Source organism: Suncus etruscus, chromosome 2 (genome assembly GCF_024139225.1).
Source record: "Suncus etruscus isolate mSunEtr1 chromosome 2, mSunEtr1.pri.cur, whole genome shotgun sequence".
Taxonomy (NCBI): Eukaryota; Metazoa; Chordata; class Mammalia; order Eulipotyphla; family Soricidae; genus Suncus; species Suncus etruscus.
Window position 1 is genome coordinate 104,780,690 of NC_064849.1, and position 27,669 is coordinate 104,808,358.

General features: G+C 40.7%; 1 protein-coding gene across 1 annotated transcript in view; it reads right to left on the bottom strand.

Moving 5' to 3' along the window:
• The window catches only part of OXCT1 (3-oxoacid CoA-transferase 1), a 138,799-nt gene extending 126,273 nt beyond the window's left edge, over positions 1–12,526 (bottom strand). Inside the window, exons 1-3 of the mRNA XM_049767688.1 lie at positions 12,458–12,526; positions 4,869–4,977; positions 3,764–3,854 (exon numbers count right to left, since the gene is read on the bottom strand). Of these exons, the coding sequence (XP_049623645.1) occupies positions 3,764–3,854; positions 4,869–4,977; positions 12,458–12,526 (269 nt within the window). The remainder of the gene's footprint in view (positions 1–3,763; positions 3,855–4,868; positions 4,978–12,457) is intronic.
• Positions 12,527–27,669: the final 15,143 nt, after the last annotated feature.

Genomic DNA, 27,669 nt, shown 5'->3' on the forward strand with positions numbered 1-27,669 from the left:
GATAACCGTGACTGGGCAGAACTTACCTTGAGACCATTAAGAAAAACCCTACCCTAGGCTGTAGCCCAGGACTCTTAAAAAAATCAAGATTTCTTAGTACAGAGGCCCCGTTTTGACAACAGAGACTGAGCAGAACCTTTGGAACCATAATTTCCTAGACTTTGACATAGGGAAGGAACAAAAACATGGAGCACATGATACAGAAAACTGAACATACCAACAATGATGGAACAGAACCTCTAGAACCGTAAAGACTCCATCCTAAACCTTGTCCTAGGACCTGAGCAAATACCAAGATTGCTAGCTACAGTGGCCAAATTTTCTCATCCACAACTGAGAGGAAAGTTTCCTGACACCACAAAAAAAAAAACCCTGGGATATGGCAATGAGTATGTATGGAGCCAGTGGTTGTTCCCATAACAATATGCTTCAGGAGTGGAGAAACCTTGAATCTCTTAGGCCATGGGAATGTCCTTCCTTCCCCAATATTTCCCCAATATTGTGCCTATGCAAAAAAAATAAATAAAAAGTGGAGGGAACACCAAACCCTGCCACTCCTATTTCCTTTTTCTTGTTTTGTTTTGTTTGTTTTTGATATTATTTTCCTTCTCTTTTTTTCTTCCACATTTTTTTTCTTTTTCACTCTTGTGGATATTATTTGGTGATTTTTTTTGTTTGTTTTTTAGTAGTTGATACCAAATTTTTCTTCTCTTTTCCTTAACCTTTTTATCTCCAACAGAATAGCATAACTTGAATCATTCAGCCTCATAAATAGATGGGGGAAAATGATGAGACCAGGTGTTGCATGAAATAATTAACGATGGGGCTGGAAGGTGGATGATGCCATCCAGCCCACATGGCTCTGCAACCTCCATGCAGCCGGCGAGTTCCAGGCCCAGGTGAAATCACTCACTCACACGCAGCCTTCAGGAAGAATCATCTTTATTTATGCCCTAGCCACCACAGGTGTGTGGCCTATGTCAACCTTTTAAGCATTCAGCTATATTTTGCTAGCCCTGCATCTTATCTCCTGTTAGCCATCTTCCCTTTGGGCTCCATGCGGCCCAAAGATCCAAAAACCAGGAAGCCAAGCCGGGCCAAAAGAGAAACGGCAAAAGGGCACCAGCCCGAATCCCCTGGCTCAGAGGTTTATCTATCCTTTTCCAGACCCCTCCCAGAAATGGGAGGTCTTGCAGGTAGTTACACCTATTATCCGGTTCCCAAAACTCCTCCCAGATATGGGTGGGTCTTGGGGTACACCACAACCAGGAACAGTCATATGAACATGTAGTGAAAATAAAAAATGACCAGACTGAAACAACAAACCCAAAGTCAATGACAATGGAATAGATACCCAATCTACAACAAGCTGTAAAGTGGAAACCAGTTACACTAGTATTCTGGGGGAGTAAAGGCGGGAGATATGGGAGACATGCTGGGAACAGGAGTGGAGGGAGGACAGCATTGGTGGTAGGAATGCCCTTCATTCATTGTCACTATGTACCGTAAATAATTCTGTGTAATGCACTTCAGTCACAATAAAATTAAAAAAAGAAAAAATACTTCCATTGTAACTTTACCTTGTCCTCTTTCTTTGCATCTTTGTTCTCATAATTAAAAATAAAAAAATTTAAAAAAAAAAGAAAGAAAAAATACTTCCTCTCTTAAATAAGGAAACTGAAATAAATAATGCCCACAAACCCATTCAGCAACTCTGAGACTTCTAGACTAAACAGAATAAAGCACATGAAGCTATTATGAGTAACAGTAGGAGAGAATAATATAGCTCCATTTACAAAGGCTCAAAGTCTCCAAAGGAATTCAAAAAGAATTCAGAAAGAGGCAAAATCAATGGATAGTAGAACTGTCAAATTGGAACTTTGAACCTGTATAAATGTCATGAATCCTAAAAGAGGAAGGAAATATGGCTAGTCAGAGAAGAGGTGTCAGAGCCTTCTCAATAAAATAACAGTCTAATAGACTCAGCAGAGAAAAAAACGAACACATTTTAGGATTAGCTGCTTCCAAATGGGGGATGGAACAATAATACAATGAGTAGAGCACTTGCCCTTGCAAGTGGCCAATGTAGGCTTGATCTCTGGCATCCTGTGTGGTTCCCCATTAGGAATGGTCCTTGAGCACAAAGCCAGAAGTTAGCCCTGAACACTAGCAAGTATAACCTAAAGACAAAACAGATAGATAGATAGATAGATAGATAGATAGATAGATAGATAGATAGATAGATAGATAGATAGATAGATAGAGATAGACAGACAGACAGACAGACAGACAGACAGACAGACAGATAGATAGATGTGTATATATATAAATATGTATATATACAATTTATTCCAAATTACCTATCTAATACTGACTAATACTGAAATAAGCTTTCAATTTAGTCTTTTAAAGTTTTTTTAGTCTTTTATTGTTGAGATGCTGAAATAGCTTTTTCCTTTATAAATATATCTTCCAGTGCATGCTATTATTAGAATATCATGGCCTACTTTTGACTGTTTTGATGCAATTCACTGTCTTAAGTGCTTATAGTCTCTGCCTTTTTGTGAGACAAGCAATATTTTTTTAATAATTTTTATTTGATAGTTGAGGAAGGGCACACCAGCAATGCTTATGGGCTACTCCTAGTTCTGTATTCAAGGGTCATTCCTAGTGGTGCTTGGGAATTTTATGTAGTAATAAGGACCAAACATGGATTGGCCATATTCAGGTAAGCACCTTTGCTCCTATACTACTCTCTCACCTCAGCATTTTTTAATGATTAATGATAATCTATGTACATCATCGTCCACAATGGCAGAATCAAAAGAAAGAACATGAAATAGATTTATAATAAATGTTCATCCTCCTTTATAAAATATAATCTGTAATAACATACAAGAGAAAGGAACATTTCTAGATTTTATAATGCCAGATTCAAATGAAACTATGTATTGCTATATTAACAATATGTTGTAAATTTAAAAAAAGAAAAGCACATTAGGGGATCAAAGAGATAATGCTTTGTTTGCATGCAGTTGAACATGTAAGGAGATAGTACTCCAAATGCAGCTGAACTTGGATTCAATCTTGGCACCACATATGGTCCCCCTGTATGGCCATAAATGATTACACAGTATGACTAGTACCAAAAATCAAACAAACAAATAAAAAAAATCACAACAGATGAAGACTATGATTATAACTAATGCTACTAAAATACCCTCTCTCTTTTGAGGCTTCAGCCTACTGTTGAAACAAAACATGAGGAAATTTTAATTTCATAACCTTTGGAGTTATCAATGGGGATATTAGGTAGACCATAACCTCTTGCAAACCACTTGATTTAAAAACGCCCACTTAGGTGCCGGTGAGGTGATGCTAGAGGTAAGGTATCTGCCTTGCAAGCGCTAGCCAAGGAAGGACCGTGGTTCGATTTCCCCGGCGTCCCATATGGTCCCCCCAAGTCAGGGGTAATTTCAGAGCGCTTAGCCAGGAGTAACCCCTGATCAAACGGGTGTGGCTCGAAAAACTAAAAAACAAAAAAACAAACAACAACAACAGCCAAAAAACGCCCACTTACCAGGCTACAGCTATCAACAGTATGACAGGTAGGGCACCTGCCTTGTATGCAGTCATCTGGGTTTGATTCTGACATCCCACATGGCTCCCCTGAGTCCACCAGAAGTGACTGCTAAGGTAAGAGCCATAAACAAATCCTAAACACTGCCAGATGTCCCCTCCCCCCCAAAAAATGTCCACTTACCCTGCATTGTTGCTGACTGCTGTTAATCCTTTTACTCCAGTCTTTAGTAAAGCTCCTATAAGATTCTCTGGAATTCCACACAACCCAAAACCTATAAATAAAACAAAAATATAAACATTCTGTGAAGGAGGTAATGTTGAAGCAGAAATATGTGTGTTATTCTTAATTGAAAGAAAAAAAGGAAAAGTGCCCTTACTAGACTTACCAAGCAAAATGTCAGGATATGGCAATTCAAACCAATGACCTTAGAGCTACATAAAAATGTTTTGTACCATTAAACAGCACCAGATATCACTGTCAAGTTCTTACTTCACATGCCTGAAGCAAGTACAATCAGTTCATATGACAACACGCTGGTCTTCCTGAGCTTAACTACTTACATACTTATCTTTTATTGCCCCAGTTTGTAATCCAACTTTCCTTATACAATTATCTTTTCAAGCAGTATTGTTTTTAAATGCCTATATCTTGTTAAAATAGAAGCCAAGACCATTGATTTTTCTTTAATTTATAGAGTCCACAATTCTTCAAATAATATTGAGTCAAAATGAACTTCAATGACTGATCGATGAATAGAAAGCAGCCCTAAAAATAAGTTTTGATTTCTAAAACCAAGACCTAAAAGGCTAACAAAATTTAAAAATCAAGCAAGCAGTGAAGGTGTAAAAAAAATCAAATAAGCATTTTTAATGAGTGCTTTAATAGGCATTCCAAACAAGAAACAATAATGGGGATTCAACAACAGAACAATGCTTATATGCTCTATCTTATAAAAAGAAAAGAATTAAAAGCAATGATTGGATGTGGGCTCATGAGGACAACATAACTATTTTGAGTGATACAGAATTCTTAATGATCTAGGGGATTAAGACTACTAAAACAAGACAATATCGTTTGAAGTTTCGACTTTAAATAGAAAAAAACACAAAAGGAAGAAAAAATAAAATACTAAATTCTTCACCTTGCTCAATTTTTTGAAAGCTTGTAAGACATATAACAAATAAAAATGAGTACATAATAGCTAAGTAATAAGATATAGGCACTTTTAATTTATAGCTTCATTATTACTCTTACCATAAAAAAGGAAAATGATGCTATTACTTACCACCAACCAGGATGGTTGAATCATTAGGGATATCTTTTACAGCTTCCACCGGATCTGTATAAAATTTAGTATGGCAACGTGTGCTGGTTGAAAAATATGAAACACATACCTAAAACAGTAAAGAAAAAATTACAAGTATATAAACCACTTGGAGAATAGTTTTAACTTTGTGTCTCTAACAAACGATTCCCCTTTATATATATAAGGATAATTTCACTTTGTCTTCCTGGAAAGCAAGAGTGGAATAGTGAGTAGTTCATTTAGGAGTAGCATTGACATCCTGGAGACAGAAGATTACCTCAGTCCCCTTGGGATCAATTTCTTTTATTAAATAAGGGAAGAATTCTGTATTATTCTGTGACCACCCCCAAAAAAAAAAAAAAGTAGAGAGCCCAGAATTCAGGACTCATACTCACAATAACTGTATCATCAAGAATCAATTTCTGGAGCCAGAAAAATAATATGGCGGGTAGAACTCTTAAATTGCCCATAGCCAACCCAGGTTCAATTCCCTGGCACTCTTATATGGTTCCCCAAGCCCAAGAGTAGTGATCCCTGAGCACAGAGGCAGGAGTAAACCCTAAGGCTAGCCCAGAGTGCCTCCCTCCAATAAAATAATTGGTTTCTGACAGTAGCCTAATCTTCCATTCAATTAACAAATAATCTATCCCATGCCAGATACTCTATGGCATGGAGACATAACCACTGCTCCCATTGACAGAAATACCCAGAAGGCAGAGCACAAATATAATGCAATCACACTCATGATCCATTCTTGGGTATTAGAGAATGCCTCCAGCAGGGTACCCAAAGACAGCTTCTCTAAAGATGTAAGCTTATGAATGCTATAAAACAATAAAAAACTCTTACCTACAAGTGAGATATGGTTAGAATTACCAAAATGCCTACTTGAGAGATTCCAGAAAGCACCAATGACCACTCTGTACATCAGTGCCTTACGCATTCTCTCACTACCTGAGAAAAAGAAACTGTGAGCATAAGAGGCTACTCATTTATCACACCAATAACACTTCACCTTTGGTGTCATTATAGTTTGAACCTGAAGAGAAAGAGCAGAGAGAATGACATCTGATTGTTGACTATACTGTCACTTTCACAAACCTGTGAAATCAAGGCTCAACAGTCTTGAGGAATTAACTAGCATATGTATGATTTTATCCCTCTTTCTTCCTCTAAAATAATCCTTTCATTAAAAGTCAAATGAGACTTGTCAAGATGATTGTTACACAACTGCCTCTTGTCCCTTTAAAATTTCAAACCTGCTCAAGGTCATGGAAGAGGAGGGATACCCTGGCACACAGCCCAAAAAGGGAGAAATAAATGGAAGTAAAGGGAGAAAGTAAAGGGCATACACCACAGACAGCTTTCTTTTCTGACCTACACTCCAAATAGCAAGCTTACTTGAATCTGCCTAAAAGTCATTTACAAATATAGCTTAATCTTGGAAATTAAGTTTGAGCACTTGAGCTGGAGAGATAACACAAGGATTAAGACACTTGCCTTGAATTGCAGCCCACTAAGGTTCAATTCTAGGTACCACATATAATCCCAGGGGTCCATCACAAGTGATCCCAGGTTCTGTGCTCAGGGATCACTCCTAGAAGTAATTAAGGAACCCAGGTTGACCACAGGAAAGCCTTACTAACTGTACTATATTTCCAACCCCATACACATTTTTGAGTGCCTCATATTTGTATGAGTAACTAACTGCTGTCATTATTCCCAATTTGGGTAAAGATGCCACTATTTATTGTCATATATATGCTATATATATCATTATATATACTTAATCCTTATTATTATATATCATATATTATTAATATATATTACATATATAATCCTTATTATTATCATATATACTTATCCCTATCCTTCCTCTTCCCACCAAAAAAATAAAGCATTAGCAGAAGGAGATAGAAGGACTGACCAAACTGGTTTATTTCAAAACATTCTGGGGAAGCAAGAGAACTATGTCTCCATAGACTAGGAAGCAAGAATCCATTGGAAAATCAGGAAAAAAAAAAAAAAACTGATGTCACCTATGGACTAAAAAAATGTGTTTTTAGATTCAAGGACAGAAACAAAAGCATAGCAGTACAGACTTACCAAAAATTTCAGTACGTCCCTTTAACTTGTAATTAGTGATTCTAAAAGCAAAACTCATCATTACAAACAACAAAAATTACTGAGAGGCCAGAGAGACAGTACTATAGGTAAGGGGCTTGCTTTGCATGCAGCCATGCTGAGTTCAGTTCCCCAGGACTCCATACTGTTTCTTGCACCTCTCCAGTAGTAATGCCTGAGCAGAGCCAAGAGTGAGCCCTGAGCATGCATTCTTGGTGCATCTCTAAAATAAATAAATAAATAAATAAATAAATAAATAAATAAATAAAATAATGAGTTTGTCCCATATACCAAATAATATTTCTCAAATGTACTAGACTAGAGAAAAGACCTGGCTATTTCACATTTACCACAAAAATCAAAAGTTAGAAATAGTTAAGACAGATTTATATTATCAGGAAATATGGAAGAACACAGCTATTGGAGAATTTATAGGCATGCAATTTGGGGTTGATTTTCGGGATCTATTTTCCCCCAATGTTTATGCATTTAGTACCAGCATTTGTTGTCATCTATTAAATCTCTATGGTTATCTATTGACTGAGAAAACTAAATGTGGCATAACAGGACACACTCCAGTAATTTTAGTGTGTCAAAGATACCTTTGCTTGGAATTGCAGTCCAGCTACAATCGAAGAACCTGAAAATAACTTAAATGAACAAGATTCCCTTAGATTGATTGTTGGGAAAGGAGGATAATTGCTTCTCAGAGCTAAGAGTGAGGATTAAATAACAATGGATGCAGAAACAATTAGCTGGGTCCCTGAGCTACAGAAGATTCCCCAAGTGTATCTTAGCTCTCTTAGGACAATACAACCTTTTCTCTACCTTCCACTGAAGGTGTAAAATTAACATGCCAAAAGTAGGAGTGAAGTTTCCACTTTAAATCTCCCCACTTTGAGCCCAGCCCCAGCCCAAGTCACACAAATGGACAAAGAATAATTTTCACATGCCCAGGCTGCAGTAGATTAATCCATGTGGTATTTGTTTTGGCAAATAAATCCCAGTTTTGTTTATTTTATATAAAATAAAGCCAACATAAGTGGTCAAAGAAAGTGGACCAATTCAGTCTGCAGTGCAGCAAAGAGGAAGCACAAGGTCAAAATTAGTGGAACCCCAACATATAACTGGGATCTTTTAGTCCCTCCATCAAGGAAGCTGCCTACACACAGGGAAATAGCACCTCTAAAATGAAGCCTTTGGTCTGGTTTTCCTGAGGGTTCCTATTCTCTGCCCACTTTATCTCATTGATGTCCCTGCCTTGAGGAATGGAGGAGAAGCATGCAGCATATCCTGAGTTAGGCAAGATGGTGGAAGGAAGCTGTCTCCAATAACAGCTGCTTTCTTCCCTTACAAAACCAAATGCAAACAGAAACTCTCACCAGTTCCTAACATGTCCTCTACCGTTTAATGTACCTCAAAGTCTAAATGAGTGATGTGAAAAGACAGCCCCCCCACCAGCTACGACTCTAAAAAAGTCTTCAAGTTGGCAGAATGAGGGGTAGTGAAATGTACAGCTTTGACAATTATTCATTCTGAAGATACAATTTCCCCTGAAGGTTTTTCTTGACAATCACATGCATTGCATGTTGTTTTTTACTCCTCCACTTTCTACAAAATCCCATTTTATTGTTTCCTTAACACTCGGTACAGAAATGTAAGAAATCATCCAAATTATGTAACTATTTGCTACTTATTTCTCCCATACCCATCTCCCATTTCTTCTTTGTCTTCTACTTTTTTGGGGGGGAAGGGGAGGATTGGGCCACACTGGTGATGTTCAGGGGTTACTCCTGGCTATGCACTCAAAAATCCTTCCTGGTTTGGGGAACCATAAGGGACACTGGGATCAAACCGTGGACCTTTCTAGGATAGTGCAGGCAAGGCGGATGCCTTACCACTTGAGCCACATCTCCAGCCCCATGTCCTCTACTCTTAAATCCGTACACCTGTCCTCTGAGGTCTGATTCTACCATTCCATTGTTGCATCTAATTTCATGGCTTCCAAATCCAGACTCTCCTTTTTTTCAAACCAATTCTACCAGTTATTTCTTTTACGTAAATTTCTTCTTCCCACTATTCAAAACTCTAGAACTTAATAAGATGTAGTTGTAAAAAAAAAAGATGTAGTTGACTTGAAAGATATTACAGGAAAAATCCAACAGTCACACTGCTTTCTAAGTTTTTTAGTCTTAATGGACTAGTAAAGTGGGCCGTTCTAGTTAAATAACTCCAGACACGGGCATATCCACACAGTTCACTCCAGTTCACTCTACAGTAGGTTAGAGTGAGGTGGAGACAGGTGGCCAAGTGAGCAAAGGTGAAGAAAGCGGAGGAGTTCAATGGAAAAGGCACTGGTGGGTAGTTACATTCTCAGCCTAGCAGGGAGACATTCAGTTCTGTAGCTCCGCCAAGAGGAGGTGATGAAAGTGATGAACTGAACCAGTGCTGGGCACTGGACTAGTGCCTAGGGCCGTGAATTACTCATCCTGAACTACATACTGCCAGTTAGACACTTGCACAAGGAGACCACAATGAACTCACAGCAGGCAAAGACACCACTAGTAGCATAGATGAGTCTGAGGGGGTTTTTGTTATTGTTGTTTTTATTGTTTATTGAGATTCTGTAGTTCACAATACTCTTAACTGTTTCTTACACACATAATTGCAATATCACACCCATTCCTAGTGTATCCGCCTCCCTTCCAGTCCCGCTTCCGGCCCCCAACATAGATTGCTAGTCCACAACATACATATGCCAGCACTAGAGGAAGTCTAGCTTGCTAAAGAATCATAGGTGAACAAGTATCAGCTGGTATATCAGAAAGTTTGAAGGGTTTGTCAAGAGCTAAAATTCCAACAGTTGTATCCAGAAAGAGGGAGAAAGTGGTTAGTAAGAAAGATTTGTGAAAAGGCTTGGTGTATTCAAAGACACATAAGATGAATTTCACCTGCCCGTGAATATCAGGCAGGTACAAGGTAAGCAGGTAAAGTGTTAATGGTAGTTCTATGGATTTTTATTGGGGAAGGCAATTCATTTTCCACAGTAAATGGAAAACACTAATGTTCCCACTGAGGACTTTATCTAGAGGAAGATTCCTGCAGGGAGGGTGAGTGGGAGGGATATAGAGAGGAAGGAAGGAAAGAAGGAAGGGAGGAAGGGAAGGAAGGAAGGAAGGAGGGAGGGAGAAAAGGAGGCAGAGCAATCCTCAGACTAGCAGTATCAAATTTGTTGGCAACATACAGATGCCAAGCCTGGTATCTCACCCAGGGATCTGACCCAGGGTCAGAAATCCTGGGACTATAACATACTTTTTTTTTTAACTAAACCCTCCAGGACTGGAGAGATGGTATAGGGATTAAGCACAAGCCACAGAGAGGAGTTCCATTCCAGCAAAGTATGGTTGTCTCCACCTAATACCAATAGCACCCACCCAGATGTGACCCAAAAAACTTTAAATAAATAAGTCCTCCAGGTAGGCATACTCATGTTTGAGAGTCTTGCCTATAGCAAACAAAAAAATTCCTCCCTCGTTTCATCTGTGGGTTATATTTCACAAAACTTTTTCAAGGCTACAGACTTAAGTTTGTCCACAGGTTCTTTCATCACAGATTTGTCATATTATGAGTGTGCTAGGCAGGGGAGTTTGTACTGTTGAGAGTGAAAGAGAATAAGACACCCCAGAGAGTTTGCATTTGGTTAAGAAGGAAAGGTACATAGTTGAAAAGAGAAGACTGTTCAAGTGTTGCAAGCTTGATAAAAGTAGAAAGGGAGAAATAAAGTAAACAGAAAAGGAGCCGAATGGCAATCCAGGATACACTAGACAGGGATGATAATCAAACCTGAAGGGCAAGTTTGAACCCTGATAAGAACTTGCATTGAGATATGACTAAACCCATAATTTGTAGCTTAGCCACCTAAGAAGTTTGCTGAGCTTCAAAAGTGGTTTCATAATATGGGGAAGATGAGAAAATGAGGGAATTGCATTTGGACAAATATATAAGTATGGAAAGTGAGAAAGTTCTTGACTTGACCTCAGCTGGCCCAAGGGTATTGCCTGTCCAGGTCTGCACTGCTTTCACCTTTCCACAGCAATATGACTCAAGGTCAAGCTCCCTTTCATGTCTGATTTATAGAGCTTCAGATACCCATAGCCAATTGCAGTGAACAAAATGATTCTTTCTAAGAGACATGAAGTTCTGTGAGTAAAGCGGTCAGAAATCACCAAACTACCTTGGAGCAAGATGAAGGATTATGAAAAAAGCACAGGGAGGAATAGTTCTCTTTACACGCATTAATTCAAGATGACAGCCCTGGGAGAGAGTACAGAGGTTACAGCATTTGCCACGCAGGAAGCCGACCCAGGTTTGACCCCAGGCATCCTGTCTGGTCCCCTGAACATCCATCTATCTCCAGGAGTGCTCCCTGAGCGCAGAACCCAGAAACAAATACCTGATAATTGCCTGAGCTTTGCAAAGTGTGGCCCAAACCGAAATGAATTCAAGAATATAGTACGTTAAAAAATTAATTCAGTCCATTAGGAAATTAAAAAAAAAAAATCTATGCTTGTGCAAAAGAAGTGGGCAGCCAAAATCAGTAAGTCATCCTCTTGGGATAGGGCGCTCTGTTCTGGTCCAGGCCTGGGCTCCAAGACTGGCAGAAAGAACCTCTCCAAGCTTGGCAGAACAGACTGTATGTGTCCCTGTCCCGGGGCTAGGCATTTATCAACCAATAACGGGGCACTCCGAAGGCACAAACGGTGGAGATGTGGCCCTAAAGAGCTCTAGAGGGGCTTTCTTAGAAGTTGGAGGAAGCCTATCCAGAAGCCCCCAGCGCACCCTCTTGGCCTGTGCTGCCCGGGGAGGTTTGTCCTGGGGGGAGAAGCCCCAGGGAGTGAGTGCTCCAGTCCCGGCTCCCCTTCCAACGCAGCTGCTCCTTAAGGCCATTTAGGGGAGCGGAGGTGGGGCGCCTACTCCCAGCAGGGCCTCGCCCCGCATCCGCCCCCTTGGCGGGGAACTCACACCCATCCGGAATCAGCCCGGCAGGCAGGGGGTTGGGAGGGAGAGCGTTGCTCCAAAAACATCCCCACCCCACCCATGAAGGGGTGTAGTTCCCCGCACCCAGGCGCGTCCCCCCATCGCCCCTTCCCGACCACCCGACCACCCCCAAGCAGTTGTCCGGATCAGCCAGCCTCCTTGGGGAAGCGCAGCCTGGCCACGCGGGCGCCCTGCCGCCTCCCCACTTTCAGCCTCTGGGCGCGCTGGTGCACCTCGAGGTTTGTCCACTCCATCGGGGGACAAACGCGGACGCGCTGCCTGCCACGGCGATCGGGAGCTGCGAGGCCGGTAGGAGCGTGTCCCCCACGGATGCGCAGCTCTCCGGCTGCAGCGGAGGATACAACGCGGGGTCCCCGGGTTACACAGGGCCTCCCTCTCCACGTTACCTGAGACCAGGCTCTGCGCGCCGGGGCGCAAAGGCGCGGGCAGGAAGCGAGGAGTTTGAGCGCCGCCATTTCTCGGGCTGCGTGGACGCGGACGCGGCGAGTTGCAGCGGGCGCAGAAGGTCTGTCTGTTTGCTGCACGGGCCACGACAACGCGTCACCGCCCTGCTGGGAGGAAGGAGGAGGGCGCGCGGGGGGCGGGCTGGAGGCTCGACCGCGCGCCCTGTGACGTCCTAGCTTGGGGCTTGCAGCGCCCGCGGATGCGGCAGCCCGGGAGGCGTCACCGCCAAGCACCCACCAACCAACCCACCCAGCTCCCCTAGGACCGCTCCCAGTCCCGCGGTGACTCGGGCTGCAGATGGCTGTGCAGAGGAGCCCCTGGGTCTGCTAGTTTGATAACTTTGAGGGGAGCACTGGCTGTCTCCCCACTTGGTCATGAGTGACTCTGAGCGTTTCAGCTAGCTAGCTGTCCATTGTCCCAAGACTGTCTCTGTGTAGCAGGTGTGAGTGGCTGCAGAGGGGGTTGCCCTTTGGCGTTCCCCCCTTACTTTCATCCCTACCTGAAGTACCAAGTGCCCTTTGCACCCAATTTTGTACCATTCCAGTTCGCTACTGGCCTTCCTTTTTAAAAAGAAGAGTAGCTTTGGCCAGAGCACTTTGCCTGGAGACATCTGCAGGATCAGCGGGGAGTGGCCAAACATGTGTGGTCAAGATTGCCCCCAGGTCAAGGTAGTACCAGGCCTCAAGGGTGTGATTTGTTTGTTGTTGTTTGTTTTTGTTTGTTTGTTTTTGCTTTTTGTGTCATACCCTGTGATGCTCAGTGGTTACTCCAGGCTCTGCGCTCAGAAATAACACCTGGCAGGCTCAGGGGAGAAGAGGGGGATCATATAGGATGTTGGGATTCGAACCAGGGTCCGTCCTGGGTTGGCTGCATGCAAGGCAAACGCTCTACTATTGTGCTATTGCTCCGGCCCCGTAGGATGTGATTTTTAACGTCCTTTTTACCTTCGTGGAAGGACTTAGCCTACACAGGTTCTATCCTTTCCATTCCTGATGGTCCCCGGTGCCCTTCAATTGGCGTGGTCCTTGGGTGCAGAACCCTATACCCTGCAGAGTACTGCCAGGTTGGGCCCCAAAGCAAGAAACAGAACTTACATAATAGATGCAAACCCTCCAGTGTGTGTTCATTTGACTGACCTTGACGAGTTACTATACTCTCCTACACCTCAGAATCTGTATTCTGCACATTAGGATTGCTGTAAAGCCAGAACCATGTTAGGTTTTCATGAGGTGACTATTGAAAAGCAGATGACCTCTTTTTCTGATCAACCCCTTGAAGCTGAGAGTTAAGTCATTTCTAGAATTACATATGTATTTAGCTGAATCGAAGGACTCAGTGAAAACTCAAACATTTGACTGCATCTGAGGACTCTGGCTGATGTGAACCACAGTTAACAAATGAGACCTTAGCTTCTGTGATCAGTATCCTGAGCCACTGGAAAGACATAATCTAATTTAAAAATCTGTCCACAGAAGCTCTTGTTCCTTCATGGTAGTCTTTTAACTGGACTTATGAATATAGGTTTTCCCTATGAATATTGCTATTTTAATCAGTGTCTGTGAATAATGCAAGTTAGATTGTCTCATTTCATAAGAAGAGATTAGCTTTTTATTGTACTCTTATTTTCTACACATTTTAAGGAGTTTGATAGAGAGGGAAGTCAGAGCTAAAGTCTCATTACTAGTAGAATTCAGCATTTAGCAGCTGCCCTACTGTGCTTTACAGCATGGGGAAAAGCCAACATTCTCAGTTGAAGCTGCTTTTCCACTTTTGCCCTTTAAGAGGGCAAAGGAAATGAAAATAGCTCTGGAAACTTTGTCTAACTTGTCATATGACTCTTCTTGGCTGCTCTCGTCCTTTTTGGTCCTGACTGAGGAAAAGATCCACATTTTAAGTCTTATTCTCTGTATAACTCCAAACATGAAAAAAAAAATCAGTCTGATTATAGTCAAAACACACCAATCGTATTTGTGATGATTCTATTTTGTTTTTGTACTTCTTAAAATAGAAGTATATTCAACTTAATTAAATTCCAGAAATAATTCATGCAGGTCTCTGTTGGTTCCACAGACATATTCTAACTTGTACAAAGACCAATTTCTTTTAAAATAAATAATAATAGCTCTGAATTAGTGGAGTTCCCCTTGCTTTCAACCGTGGTTTGTTAGCAATATATTCTGGAAACTTTTCTTTATGTAATCTTGTTGAATTTAACAACCATGCTTTTAGAAATTGGGAGAAAGTGTTTAATTTAACAGAGATAACAAAAGTTTGCATTATTCCCCCCCCCCTTTTAGTAATGGATGTGGACAGTGCAAGAATTAGATTGCAAGCTACCTTTGCTTGCTTGAAAAATATTTTGGAGTTTATTTTTGTTTAGGGGAACATACTTCATTGTTGTTTGGCTGGCTATAATGAGTAATTGAAGTTTTTTTTTTTTTAGCTAAATTCTTAAGTCAATTTTTTATATGCAGTCATGCTTCATTTTTTTGTACAATGGCCCTTTTGAGGGAGGCAGTTGGCAATGAAAATCGGGAAGACGGGGGCCGGGCGGTGGCGCTAAAGGTAAGGTGCCTGCCTTGCCTGCGCTAGCCTTGGTCGGACTTCGGTTCGATCCCCCGGTGTCCCATATGGTCCCCCAAGCCAGGAGCAACTTCTGAGCACATAGCCAGGAGTAACCCCTGAGCGTCAAATGGGTGTGGCCCAAAAACCAAAAAAAAAAAAAAAAAAAGAAAATCGGGAAGACACAGAAACTAATAAATGTCTAGAAGCTATTCTGTCACTAGCTCAAGACTGATGCTGACTATAACTAAAAGCCTAAAGTTGGTGGCCCATCAAAAGGCCAGAGCATTGAACATATGCTTTATATGTCAGGGAAGTGCAGAGAGCCCTAAGCACAGAGCCAGCAATAGCACCTGGACACCCCAGGGGAAAAAAATCAGCAAGAACAATGATCTTATAAAGACCTCCATATTTCAAAGTTCTTTTTCTTTTCTTGGCAATAGTCTATGCTATTTTCGGTTTGGAGCCAACCTGGCAGTCAGAGGTTATTCCTGGCTCTGTGGTTAGGAATCATTCCTGGCAGAACTGGGGCAGTGCTAGGGATCAAACCTGTGTTGGCTGAGTGCATGCAAGGCAAGCACCAAACTAGCTATACTCTACTCTGGGCCCTAATATTCTTGATTTTTAACTGCAGTAAAAAACTGCAGTGATGCTTAGGAAAGGTCTTCAATTGCAAAAGGCCTTTGCAATTCACCATTGCAAAGTCAGTCTGGGTGCTTTCTTTTGGAGTTGCCTGCACATACCACCTCAGTGTAATTTCTTTATTTACAGGTCTCTCTTCTCATATTTCTAAATAGAACTACTTCATTGTATTCATTGTCATCTTCTGAAATTCCTTTATGCTCACATACACAACCTAACCTGGATGGAAATTGGGACCCACTGTCTTTTCCTGAAAAGAGCCTAACCTCACCTTAGTCTAGAACTGTTCTAACCCTAAAAATTTATGAGATAAAAACTAGCTCCCATGCCAGGTAAGTTGGTTAGGTTACCAGGTGTTTTGTTTGACTAGCAAAAAAAATGTAGAGTGTGTTCCGTGTCTCAGACCTACTTACTATCCTGACTATCCTCCCCAATTTTAAGATTTTAGGATGCTAATTTACATTCAAAATTCAAGAACCCACCTAAATTACTACCAGTTTCACTGTAACAGTTGAGTCAAACTCAATAATTGCAACGAAAATAAAAATTTGGCCCCAGAGAGATAGCACAGCGGCGTTTGCCTTGCAAGCAGCCGATCCAGGACCAAAGGTGGTTGGTTTGAACCCCGGTGTCCCATATGGTTCCCCGTGCCTGCCAGGAGCAATTTCTGAGCATGGAGCCAGGAGTAACCCCTGAGCACTGCCGGGTGTGACCCAAAAACCAAAAAAAAAAGAAAAGAAAAATTTGACAATGTGCCAAGGTATCTGAACAGAACAAATACCCCAATGTGACCCAACATATATTCAAGTCTGGTCACATTCCTTATGCTTGAAGCCTTTTAAGATACCATTTTTTTTTTTTTTTGGTTTTTGGGCCACACCCGGTAACGCTCAGGGGTTACTCCTGGCTATGTGCTCAGAAGTTGCTCCTGGCTTGGGGGACCATATGGGACACCGGGGGATCGAACCGCGGTCCGTCCAAGGCTAGCACAGGCAAGGCAGGCACCTTACCTTTAGCGCCACCGCCCGGGCCCTTAAGATACAAATTTGACATTAAAGGAGAACCATCTTCTGGTTTTTCCCTCTCCCACACTCACCTCCTTTATATTCAAAACTAAATTTTTTTGACTTGCACACAATGAATTCAGACTTTCTTAGAAATATGTTGGCAGCAAAATAATGGGAAGCTAGAGGCAATAGCTGGGCTTCCTGAGTTCAATACTTTCAGCTCCTTCCCTAACTATGTGAGCCACCGTGGTACATATGTTATTAAGGAGAGTTGCAGAATAGCAAGATGTAAGAACTTGCCTGGGCCTGTTGTGCACTATTTGGATTTCAGAAATAGAATACTTTATAAACTTAAATTTTTATCAAATTTCTTTTATTGGGGTGGAGGTGATCTTTGTTCTACAACTAACATGGTTCAGTGTCTAAGAATCATTCCTAGCATTGCTCAGTTTCTGGGAACCACATCAGGGTTGGCTGCATGTAAGGAAGGCAGGTGCCTTAATCCACATACTTTCTCGCTAGCCCTTTCTCAAATGCCCTTTATTTTCAAGAACTGGAAAAAAAAATAAGACAAGGTTCAACATCTGCATTGTACAGTATTAAATACTTCTTTTAGGGGCTGGAGAGTTAATACAGTGGGTAAGGCTCTTGCCTGTGGCTAACCCAGGTTCATACCCCAGTACTCCATATGGTCCTCCAAGCAGCTTGCCAGAAATTTCTGAGCACAGATCCAGGAGTAAGCCCTGAGTATGGTTGATTGTGACAGAAAATCAAAAATTAAAATAAAGATTTTCTTTATCTTTATATCTCCCTATATATGAGTTATCTTTAAATTTGGCCTAACTTTCCTGTTTCACTCATTTTTATGAGTGAAATTTTAAGATATTTTACAGTTAAAATTTAGTTTCATCAAAGTAGCTGTCTTTTGCTTCCTAACTGTATCTCCTTTACTCCTCAAAGTTAGTCACTTCTTTTTTTTTTTGTTTTTTGGGTCACGCCAAGCAACTCTCAGGGGTAACTACTGACTACACTCAGAAATTATTTCTGACTAGCTCAGAGGACTATATGGGGTGCCAGGGATGGAACCTGGGTCTTCAGTATGCAAGGCAAATGCCCTTCCCACTGTGCTATCACTCTGGCCTCAGTTAACCACTTATACAGTACAAGAATTTTAGTGGACTGAGCACATGTCATGTATATTTGAAGGCCCAGGTCTGATCCCTCACCCCCCCCAACCTGCCATCCCAAACAGTACCAGGAGTGACACCCAAACCCACAACCAAGAGCAGTTCCCAAGCACTTTCCTATATAACCCCCACACCAGAGAAATAAAATTATCATTTCAGATACAAATGATAGACTTTACATATGTTTTCCAAAAACTTTTTAAATAGTCATGCAACCATGTAGGCCCAACCTTGTCACTCAGGAGAACACTTATTGAGAAACTTAGTGATGGAGCTCAAAAGAGCTTCATTGGTGGTAAATCTGAAGGTTAGAATATGACAAGTCCCAGAACTCTCATTTACCCTCTTGTCTACAGTCACAAAGCCACCATTTTTTGGGTGGGAAAATGGTTGGATTTTTGGATCACCCCTGGCAGTACTCAAGGACTACTTCTGTCTCTGTGTTTGGTGATGGCTCCTAGTGGTGCTTTGGAGATGATCATGTGGTGTCAAGGATAAAACTTGTGTATCTTACATGCAAAAGCAAAATCCTTAATCCCTATATCAGCTCTATAGTCTCCAGTTCTTATTTTTACTTATTTATGGTTTCTTGGGTTGTTTTTTGTTTAATTGGTTTTGGGCCATACCTTGCAGTGTTCAGGGGTTACTCCTGGCTCTGCACTCAGAAATTACTCCTAGCAGGCTTAGGGGACCATGTAAAATGCCAGGGATCAAACCTGGGTCAGCTACATGCAAGGCTAATGCACTATCCACCATGCCATCAATCCAGTCCCTTTTATTTTGTTTTAGGGCCACATCATGCAGTAGTCAGAACCTACTCCCAGCTCTATGTTCAAAGGATTACTCCTGGAGACACTCAGTACTGGGGTTCAAATACAGGTCTCCTGCATGCAACAATACACTCAGCTCTTTGAGCTAATCCCTCCAGCCCAAGAAGCAGTTTTTATAGGAAATGAAAAAAGACAGTTTAGATAGGGTTGCTTTTAGTCTGATACACCACATTCTGCATCATATCTGCAAATTTCCATAAAGGGTTCTGCATAAGAATTTAACCAGCCCTCATCTTGGGCTCTATGATAAAGTAGCAGTAGAAGGACTGTGCCTGCCCAAAGTGATTTCACTGGGACTGTTTCAGTTCTCTCTATCTATTGTTCTTCCTCATAGTCTTGTGAGAAACAGGATAATAGCTTCCTGTTGAACAAGAAGTTTGGGGAAGTAACAGAATAGAACAAACTGATATGGTGAAAACTAGTCCTCAAAAGTTAAAATCCTTTATATCTGGGGGCCCCTTGCCATGAAAGTAACCTTCTACCCAAGATTTAGGTTGGAGATGGCAAGTTTTGTTACTAATAAGGAGTCAGATAGGGAAGGGCCCTGAAATGAATTTCAGAAGCTATATAACCAGGAAACATTTCAGTTACCCTGCCACCAGCAAGACCCTCCAGTCTGAAGACACCAGCTCAAACCCTGAAGACTAGGAGATCCAGCAGGAATAAAATCTAAGTGAAGGGTTGGAGAAATAGTACAGTAAGTCTGGAATTTACTTTGGACATGACCTACCCAGTTTCCATCCCACCTCCACATATAGAGTCTCAAGCACCACCAGGAGTGATCCCTGAACACAAAGCCGAGTATAAGCCCTGAGTGTCTCTGGCTATGACCCAAAGACCAAAATAAACAAATAAAAAAACCTCGAGTGAAAAACAGTCCAGAGTTCAAAGTCTCTTTCCTGACTGTACCCCAAGTCAAGACTTCTCTGCACTAAGAACTTCAAATTTTTGTAACTTAGAAAGAACTCTTGTCAGCTTTGCTAATTCACCCAGCACACTCCATTTTGCAGTCACCTGCATCCTTGTTATGGATGTGCAAATGTTGGGTAACTAATACCTGGAAAAAGTTCATGTTACCTCTCTTGGATATGTTTTCTTGTCTTTTTAATAATTTTTTCACTTTACAATCCATCTTCTCTTGAAATTCCTTTCTGCAAGCTACAAAAAACAAACCTAGTGTTGTAGGTGACTTTTGTGAAGTAGGAGCAATGAAGATAACCTCTAAAAAAGAGTGTTCAGGCACCCAAGGAAATGCCTGGGAGAGCAGAGACTGATAAAATTTGCCATGAGCACCTATGTGCTTACCTCCCATCAGCTCTACTAAACAGTCTTCAGATTACACCTGAAATGCACTTGATCTACATGAGGTTCTTGGGGTGTGTGGACTTGGTTTAGAGTGAGGAATTTCTTTGCCAAAAAAGGAAAGACAGACTTAATATCTATCCAGGTTATTCAGGATCATCATCTTCTCTCTCAGAAAAGAATTTCAGGAAACAAATAGGGAAGTAAAATAGTTTCATTTTCAGGTTGTCTTCTTTGGCTTTGGTTTTTGGCTTTTAGCTGGCAGCCTAAGTCTGGCTGGTGCAAGACCACTCCTTTCAGATAATTTCTTTTTTTTTTTTTTTTTTTTTTTTTTTTTTAGGTTTTTTTCTTTTTTTTTTTTTTTTTAGGTTTTTGGGCCACACCCATTTGACGCTCAGGGGTTACTCCTGGCTATGTGCTCAGAAATCGCCCCTGGCTTGGAGGGCCCATATGGGACGCCGGGGGATCGAACCACTGTCCGTCCTATGCTAGCGCTTGCAAGGCAAACACCTTACCTCTAGCGCCACCTTCCCGGCCCCCAGATAATTTCTAATCTCTGAGCATTTCTTGCTTTTATGGCTTCCTGGAATTCAATAGCACATACACCTTCTAGCAGGATGCCCATGAGTATCTGTCTTCTTAGAAGACAGCCTGGATGCCACAGCACATAAAGCTATCAGGAAATCATGAAAACTTCTAAGACATATCTGAAAATCATAGCATGGAACACAGAACACACTTGAAACACAGGGCAGGAGAAGATACTAAAACTAGTCTCTTGAGGGGCTAGGGCTATAGCACAACAGGTAGAGCATTTGCCTTGCATATGGTTGATCCAGGTTCGATCCCTGATATCGCATATGATCCCCCAAGCATGGAGTAATTCCAAAGCACCTCTGGGTGTGCCCCCACCCAAAAAACATCTCTTTGATCCAGATAGATAAGCACAGTAGGGAGGGCACTTGCCTTGCAACATAGTTATACCAGGTTTGATTTCTGACATCCATGTGGTCCCCCTAGTCTGCTAGGAGTGATTCCTGAACCAAGAATAACCCCGGAGCACTACTGGGTGTGACCCAAAAACAAAAAACAAAACATCTCAAAAGGACTTAAAGAAAAGTATTAACTAAGGGCCCGGAGAGATAGCACAGCGGTGTTTGCCTTGCAAGCAGCCGATCCAGGACCAAAGGTGGTTGGTTCGAATCCCGGTGTCCCATATGGTCCCCCGTGCCTGCCAGGAGCTATTTCTGAGCAAAACAGCCAGGAGTAACCCCTGAGCACCATCGGGTGTGCCCCCCCCCAAAAAAAAACAACAAAAAAAGAAAAGTATTAACTAATAAAACACCTAGGCTGCCTCAGGCTGCCTCATCCCATGGCATGGGAAGTCTGGTAGGTAAGAGCTCATCAAGGTCTCCCTCAGAGGCATTTTGCATAATTTCATTCTTTAGCAGTGATTCAACCTATCCTATTGGTTAAACAGTTCAAACATGATGGATTTTACTTTAGGTTAATCAGACATGATAGATTATATTCTGACTCAAACTTGCAGAGATCTCACAAGGTGGTGAAGTATTTTTTCATATCACAATTTCCTAATACTCCTCGCCTCCCCTGACACACAAACACACACACACACACACACACACACACACACACACACACCACAATCCTCCTAAAATCAAACAAGTGGTCACACAGGGAGGAATCTGTTCACAGATCCCAGTTAAAGTAGTGCACCTTGAACCACTCAAGAGCACTGACAGATAATTGTTTTGTGTTGCAATGGGTAGGGAGAGGAGGGCAGTCATTGGGAGACATTATTCTTCATTTACAAACACACAAGTAGAAAGGTCCACCAGTTTACCCTTGGCTGTTTTTCTGACTCTCTGGAGGGACTCATGTAAAAGATAGACAGTGTTAGTGTAGGAAAGAGAAGGAGTAACCCTCAGAGCTAAGACAGCCCTGTCTATGGAGGGGTTTAACTTCATGGGCTGCTGGTTTCCTAACTGACAGTGAATTTATCTGGAAAACTAAACAGTTTCTGAGAAAGATCTTATTTGACCTGTACTTATCTTAAACTTTTGGAAGAAAGACAAAAGTTGTCTCCACCCACAAGAATTTGCTGACTTTCAGTTTTAAATTCCACTCATAATTTCTTTTGGACTTGTTTTACTAACAAACCAGCAATAAAACTCCAGAAAGACAAGATATTTTTAATCCAGGCCTGGCAAGTAATCTCACTTTATACATACCACAAAAACTTGATTCTAGGGTTCTACAAACACTGGAGTTTTAAAACAAATTTTCAATTATATCTGAACTACTAAGTCTAGTATGGGAGACGGTGTACATTGAGTTATGGTAGTTTTAATTAAAATGTTACTGATTTTTAATGATTTGAAATACTTTTATTGAATTATAGACCTACACATGAATATGTGATACACGTCCATGTATCCACCACTGAAATTCTACTACTATTCCTACTATCAAATTGAGCCTCTCTACCCTATTTCTTCAACCTTTTCCTCTTCCCTTCTGGCGAACATGTATTTATATGAGGCTACAAATGATCTTTGTTATATTTTGTCAATTCTTGTTTATTTATATGTCACTGAGTAAAACTATCTAGGATTTATCTTTCACTTTCTGACTTCATTTAGCACAAAATGTATATATATATATATATATATATATATATATATATATATATATACATATATATATAGTTAGTTAGTTAGTTAGTTAGTTAGTTAGTTAGTTAGTTAGTTAGGGTTTGAGTTGACACTCAAGTTGGCCCTGAGAGTCAAAGACCACCTCTGATAAAGCAAGATGCAAAAGGGAATTTATATTCTGTTAGCCGAGGTTCAAGTACTATTCAACCAGTGAAGGTTACAAGGTCCCCAAGTTAAATCTCTAAGCAGTTTATATAGGGCTTTACAGGCTTCAACAACTCATGCGTTTCATTTGTTATTATAACAATGCAAGCATTTCATTCACTTGAAAGAAATTACATATTTAGGGTTGATGTCTCGTTATTGCTGACACAACTTCGTGTCAGGGGGTCCTTATCTGGTGGAATATTTGGACTCACCTAGTTTCTCTATTTTAGCTGAACACCTAGGGTCCTGACCTTTACAGGATACATTTTGCCTTTTTATCTTTGGACTAATACACACTGCCTATGGGGAAGTTGTAGAAGGGAAAAATATTTTACAGTGGGGGCTTTGGCCCAGGGGGGTTTCTGTTCTTATAGTATACTATATTTCCTTCATCAAATCTTCCATGCATACTTTGCATGCAGAAAACTGGGTTTGGTGCTAGAGAGATAGGACAGAGGTAGGGCTTTTTGTCTTACATGCAGCCAACCCTGGCATCCCATATGGCACCCGAGACTGACATGAATGATTTCTGAGTGAAGAGCCAGGTGTAACCCCTGAGCACTGCTGGGTGTGGCTCAAAACAGAAAAAAAAAAAAGTTGGGTTAGATCTCTGCCACTATGTAGTCCCACTGTCACAAGAATTATTACTCTTGTGCACAGTATGCTTCTTAAGCTTCTCCCAACAGGTGGGAAGTGCTCACTTCTGGATGTGGCCTAAATCAAAAATGAAAACATAAACATTCCTTCATGTATGACTCCTTATGTTATTTGCATTTTTAATGCTCATAAATAATATGACAATGAGCATGTGAGTGCATGCATCATCTCAAATTATATTTTATTTTTTAGCTACATACCCAGAGGTAAAATTGCTAAATCATGAGAGTTTTATTTTAACTTCCTTGTGGAATATCTTTAGTGTTTTTCACTATAGAGTGAATCAATTTATATTTTCACTGGCAGTGCAAGAATATTCCTCTTTCTACATTCTCACTGATAGTTGCTCTTTCTTGTCTGTAAAGAATAGACAACCTAATAGATGTAAGATGATTCTCGTTGTGGTTTTGTTTTGTGCTTCCTTCATGAGTACATGAGTTGAACACCTCTACCTGTGTGTCTTTGGAAATGTTTTTTTAGTTCCTTTTCCCTTTTTATTTTGGGGCCACATCCATGCTTTTGCTTGTTTATTTTTGGGGGTGGGGTTTGGGGGCCACACCTGGCAGTGTTGAGAGCTTACACCTGTCTCTATAATCAGGAGTTCACTCTAGCAGTTATTAGGAAAACTATACATGGTACCAAGTATCATACCAAAGCCAAGTATCATACTAGAGCCAGCCAATGTATCTCCTGTAATATCTCTTTGGCCTTTTCTTTTTTATAATTTATAATTTATTTATATTTTGGTTTGGGGCACACCTGGCGATACTCAGGGGTACTCCTGGCTCTACACTTGTGGTGATGGGAGGGGGACCATATGGGATGCTGGAGATCAAACTCAGGATGCCCTGTGTATGTGGAAGAATAGCACTCTACCAGCTATACTATTTATTCAGCCCCTGTCCTTGCCAATATAAAAATCAAAGTATTGCTTCCTTTTGGAGCTGGAGTGATAATAACAGGTAGGGCACTTGCTTTTCATTGAACCCAGGTTCAATTTCACAACCCATATGGTACCCTGAGCCCTGTCAGAAGTAAGCCCTGTAGCTGAAACAGGAGTAAGCCTTGAGTACCTCTGAGTGTTGACCCAAAACAAAACAAAGAAGGTTATTGTTTAGTTTTTGCTACTGAGTTGTGTGGGTTATTTATATTTTTTGAATTTTAGTTCATTATATATATATGATTTTGAAATAATTTCTCCGATTTGATATATTGCTTTTTTAATGTTTTGATGGTTTTCATTGCTATATTCCATTGCTTTTTAGCTTGCTGTAATCCCGCTTGTTCATTTTGTTTTTGTTGTCATTGCTTTTAGATGTCAAATAAGAAAAATATCATTTTGAGTAAATTTTGTGTAGTTTATATAATTTTGTATATATGATAGTAATACTGTTTCATCCATTTACACAAGATTTTCTAGTTTTTCCAGAAACGTTTATGGAAGAGATAGTCCTTTCTTTTTTTTTTTTCAAAATTTTCTTAATTATCTTTATTTAAACACCGTGATTACAAAACATGATTGCAGTTGTATGATTACAGTCATGTAAAGAACACCCCCCTTCACCAGTGCAAAATTCCCACCACCAATTTCCCAGATCTCCCTCCTCCCCAGCCCACCCACACCTATACTTGAGACAGGTTTTCTACTTCCCTCATTCATTCACATTGTTATGATAGTTCTCAGTGTAGTTATTTCTCTAACTGCACTCATCACTCTATGTGGTGAGCTTCATTTCATGAGCTGCACCTACTAGATAGCCCTTTCTAATCAAGACTTCTGCAGTGGGGCCAGAGAGAAACCATAGAGGTAGGATGTTTGCCTTGCATGCAGAAGGATGGTGGTTCGAATACTGGTATCCCATATGGTCCCCCAAATCTGCCTGGAGCGATTTCTGAGCATAGAGCCAGGAGTAACCCCTGAGCGCTGCTGGATATGACCCCAAAACCAAAAAATTCTGCAGTGCTCTTGTTGTAAATTAATTTACCATATATGTATTGGTTAATTTTTTTTTTTTTTTTTGGTTTTTGGGTCACACCTGGCCGCGCTCAGGGTTTTCTCCTGGCTCTACACTCAGAAATCACTCCTGGCAGGCTTGGGGGAACTATATGGAATGCTGGGATTAGAACCACTGTCCTTCTACATGCAAGGCAAATGCTCTACCTCCCTGCTATTACTCCAGACCCTAATTTTTGGATTTTTAACTATTCATTTTTCTATATATTTCATGACTGTAACTAAAAATAACTCACTATCTTTAAATCTTTCATTTTCCTAAGATAGTTAAAAGTTATTACTTTTAACCATTTCCATGTCGTCTGGAACTCCCCATTTTGATAAACAGCCACATCAAAGGCAATGCACTTTTATCATTTTTATTTATAAGCTATCTTCTAATATCATCTCTCTGTGCTTCCTATCACTTTTATGTCAGAAACTCCCAGTTTGCAAACTGCTATTTTGTGTACAGTGAACTCTTGGTAAATATGATTTTACTGAACTGGTTTTCAGTGTTGCTATTTCTGGATTCTTGAAACTCTTGAGTTGAACAGATGCCTGCCATTTCTCTTGTTGCACTTGAGGCTCAGAAAAGGTTTTCATAGTGCTTTGAAAATAAAAATCCTTCTCCTGAATCCCAGGTGCCTCACAAAAAGGAGAAATTTCCTTTTTCTTCTGCTTTCAAGGGCTCTGTCATTACCAATGAATGCAATTTGTGCATCTAGATTGTAATCTTAAAGGGATGTTTAATAGGTTTGGCATCCCCAATGTTGGTTGGGATTAATTAGTCTAAATATAGAGCAAATATTTTTTGTTTTGATTGAGTTTGGTTTGGCTGGTTTTTGATTTCTGTGCTACTTCTGTTTGTGCTCAGGGCTTACTCCTAACTCTGCTCAGGGATCACTCCAGCAGTGCTTTGGAGACTATAGGTAGTCCTTATTTTAACCACAGGTCAAGCATATACACACAAGTACTTTGCCAACTGTACTATCTCTCTATCCAGTAATGTTTATTTTTAATGTTTGATTAAAGCCACGGGTAAAACTCCACGTGATAGAGCACTTGTCTGGCATGCATGAATAGTGAGGTTCATATCCAAAACCACAGATTATAACTCTGTTGACCCCCGAGCACTAACAAGCCCAAGCACCAAACACAGCAGCTCTTGCCAGTCTTGTGCTGCTGGCAGAAGTCCGTGGATACCACCAACACCTCTGGATATGGCCATTATCAAAAAACGTGTAATGTCCTTTTTTCCTATCCAAATACTAATCATGGTCTTTAATGAGTTTTTCAATTCAGACTGAATACTTTCCCCCAAAACATGAGATAGTAGTAATTATTAACATTTGGTGTGCTGGAATGATAAGGTCAGAGGTTATGGCATTTGTCTTGTGTTGGATATCCCCGTTCAATATCTTGTACCACATATGATGCCACAAGCACTTCCAGAAGTGATCCCTGAACACAAAGTTAGGAGTAATTCCTGAATACTAGATACATTCATAGTCTTTTTTAGCTCTATGTTGTACTTACCAGCATTCCTTGGTCTTTCTTCACTGATAGCTTCCAAGAGAGTGGCATTTGATTGTTTTTAAATTTTTTTTGTATGTTTTGGCAGTAACGGGGTCAAAACCAGGGTCACATCATATGCAAGGCTTGAACTATACCATGTTCAGGCCCATAATCCCTATATTCAGCCTAATGATCACCTGTGCCACAGCTGTCTTTTTAAACGAAAGAGTGAAAGATAATGGTTATATAATGGATTATAAATACTTCTTTATGCTACAAACTTAGCCTTTATTCATTTCACTATTTTCTTCACTTTTTACATGCCTTCTATTTGGCCAAGATTTTTCAAAGAAGCAATCCAAACCGTGTGCTAATTTTGCAGTATAACTCAATCTAGATATACCCTAAAATAACTACTGATGCTACTGGAGGACCCCAGGTGACTTGTGTGAAATGAAGAGGAGAGAGGCAGAAGTAGAAGCCTCAAGAAGAAAATATACTGCTTTCTCTCTCCCCACCTCTGTCATCTTGGAATGCCTCTGAGACTTAGGAATGCTGGTGAGTCTTGCTCTTT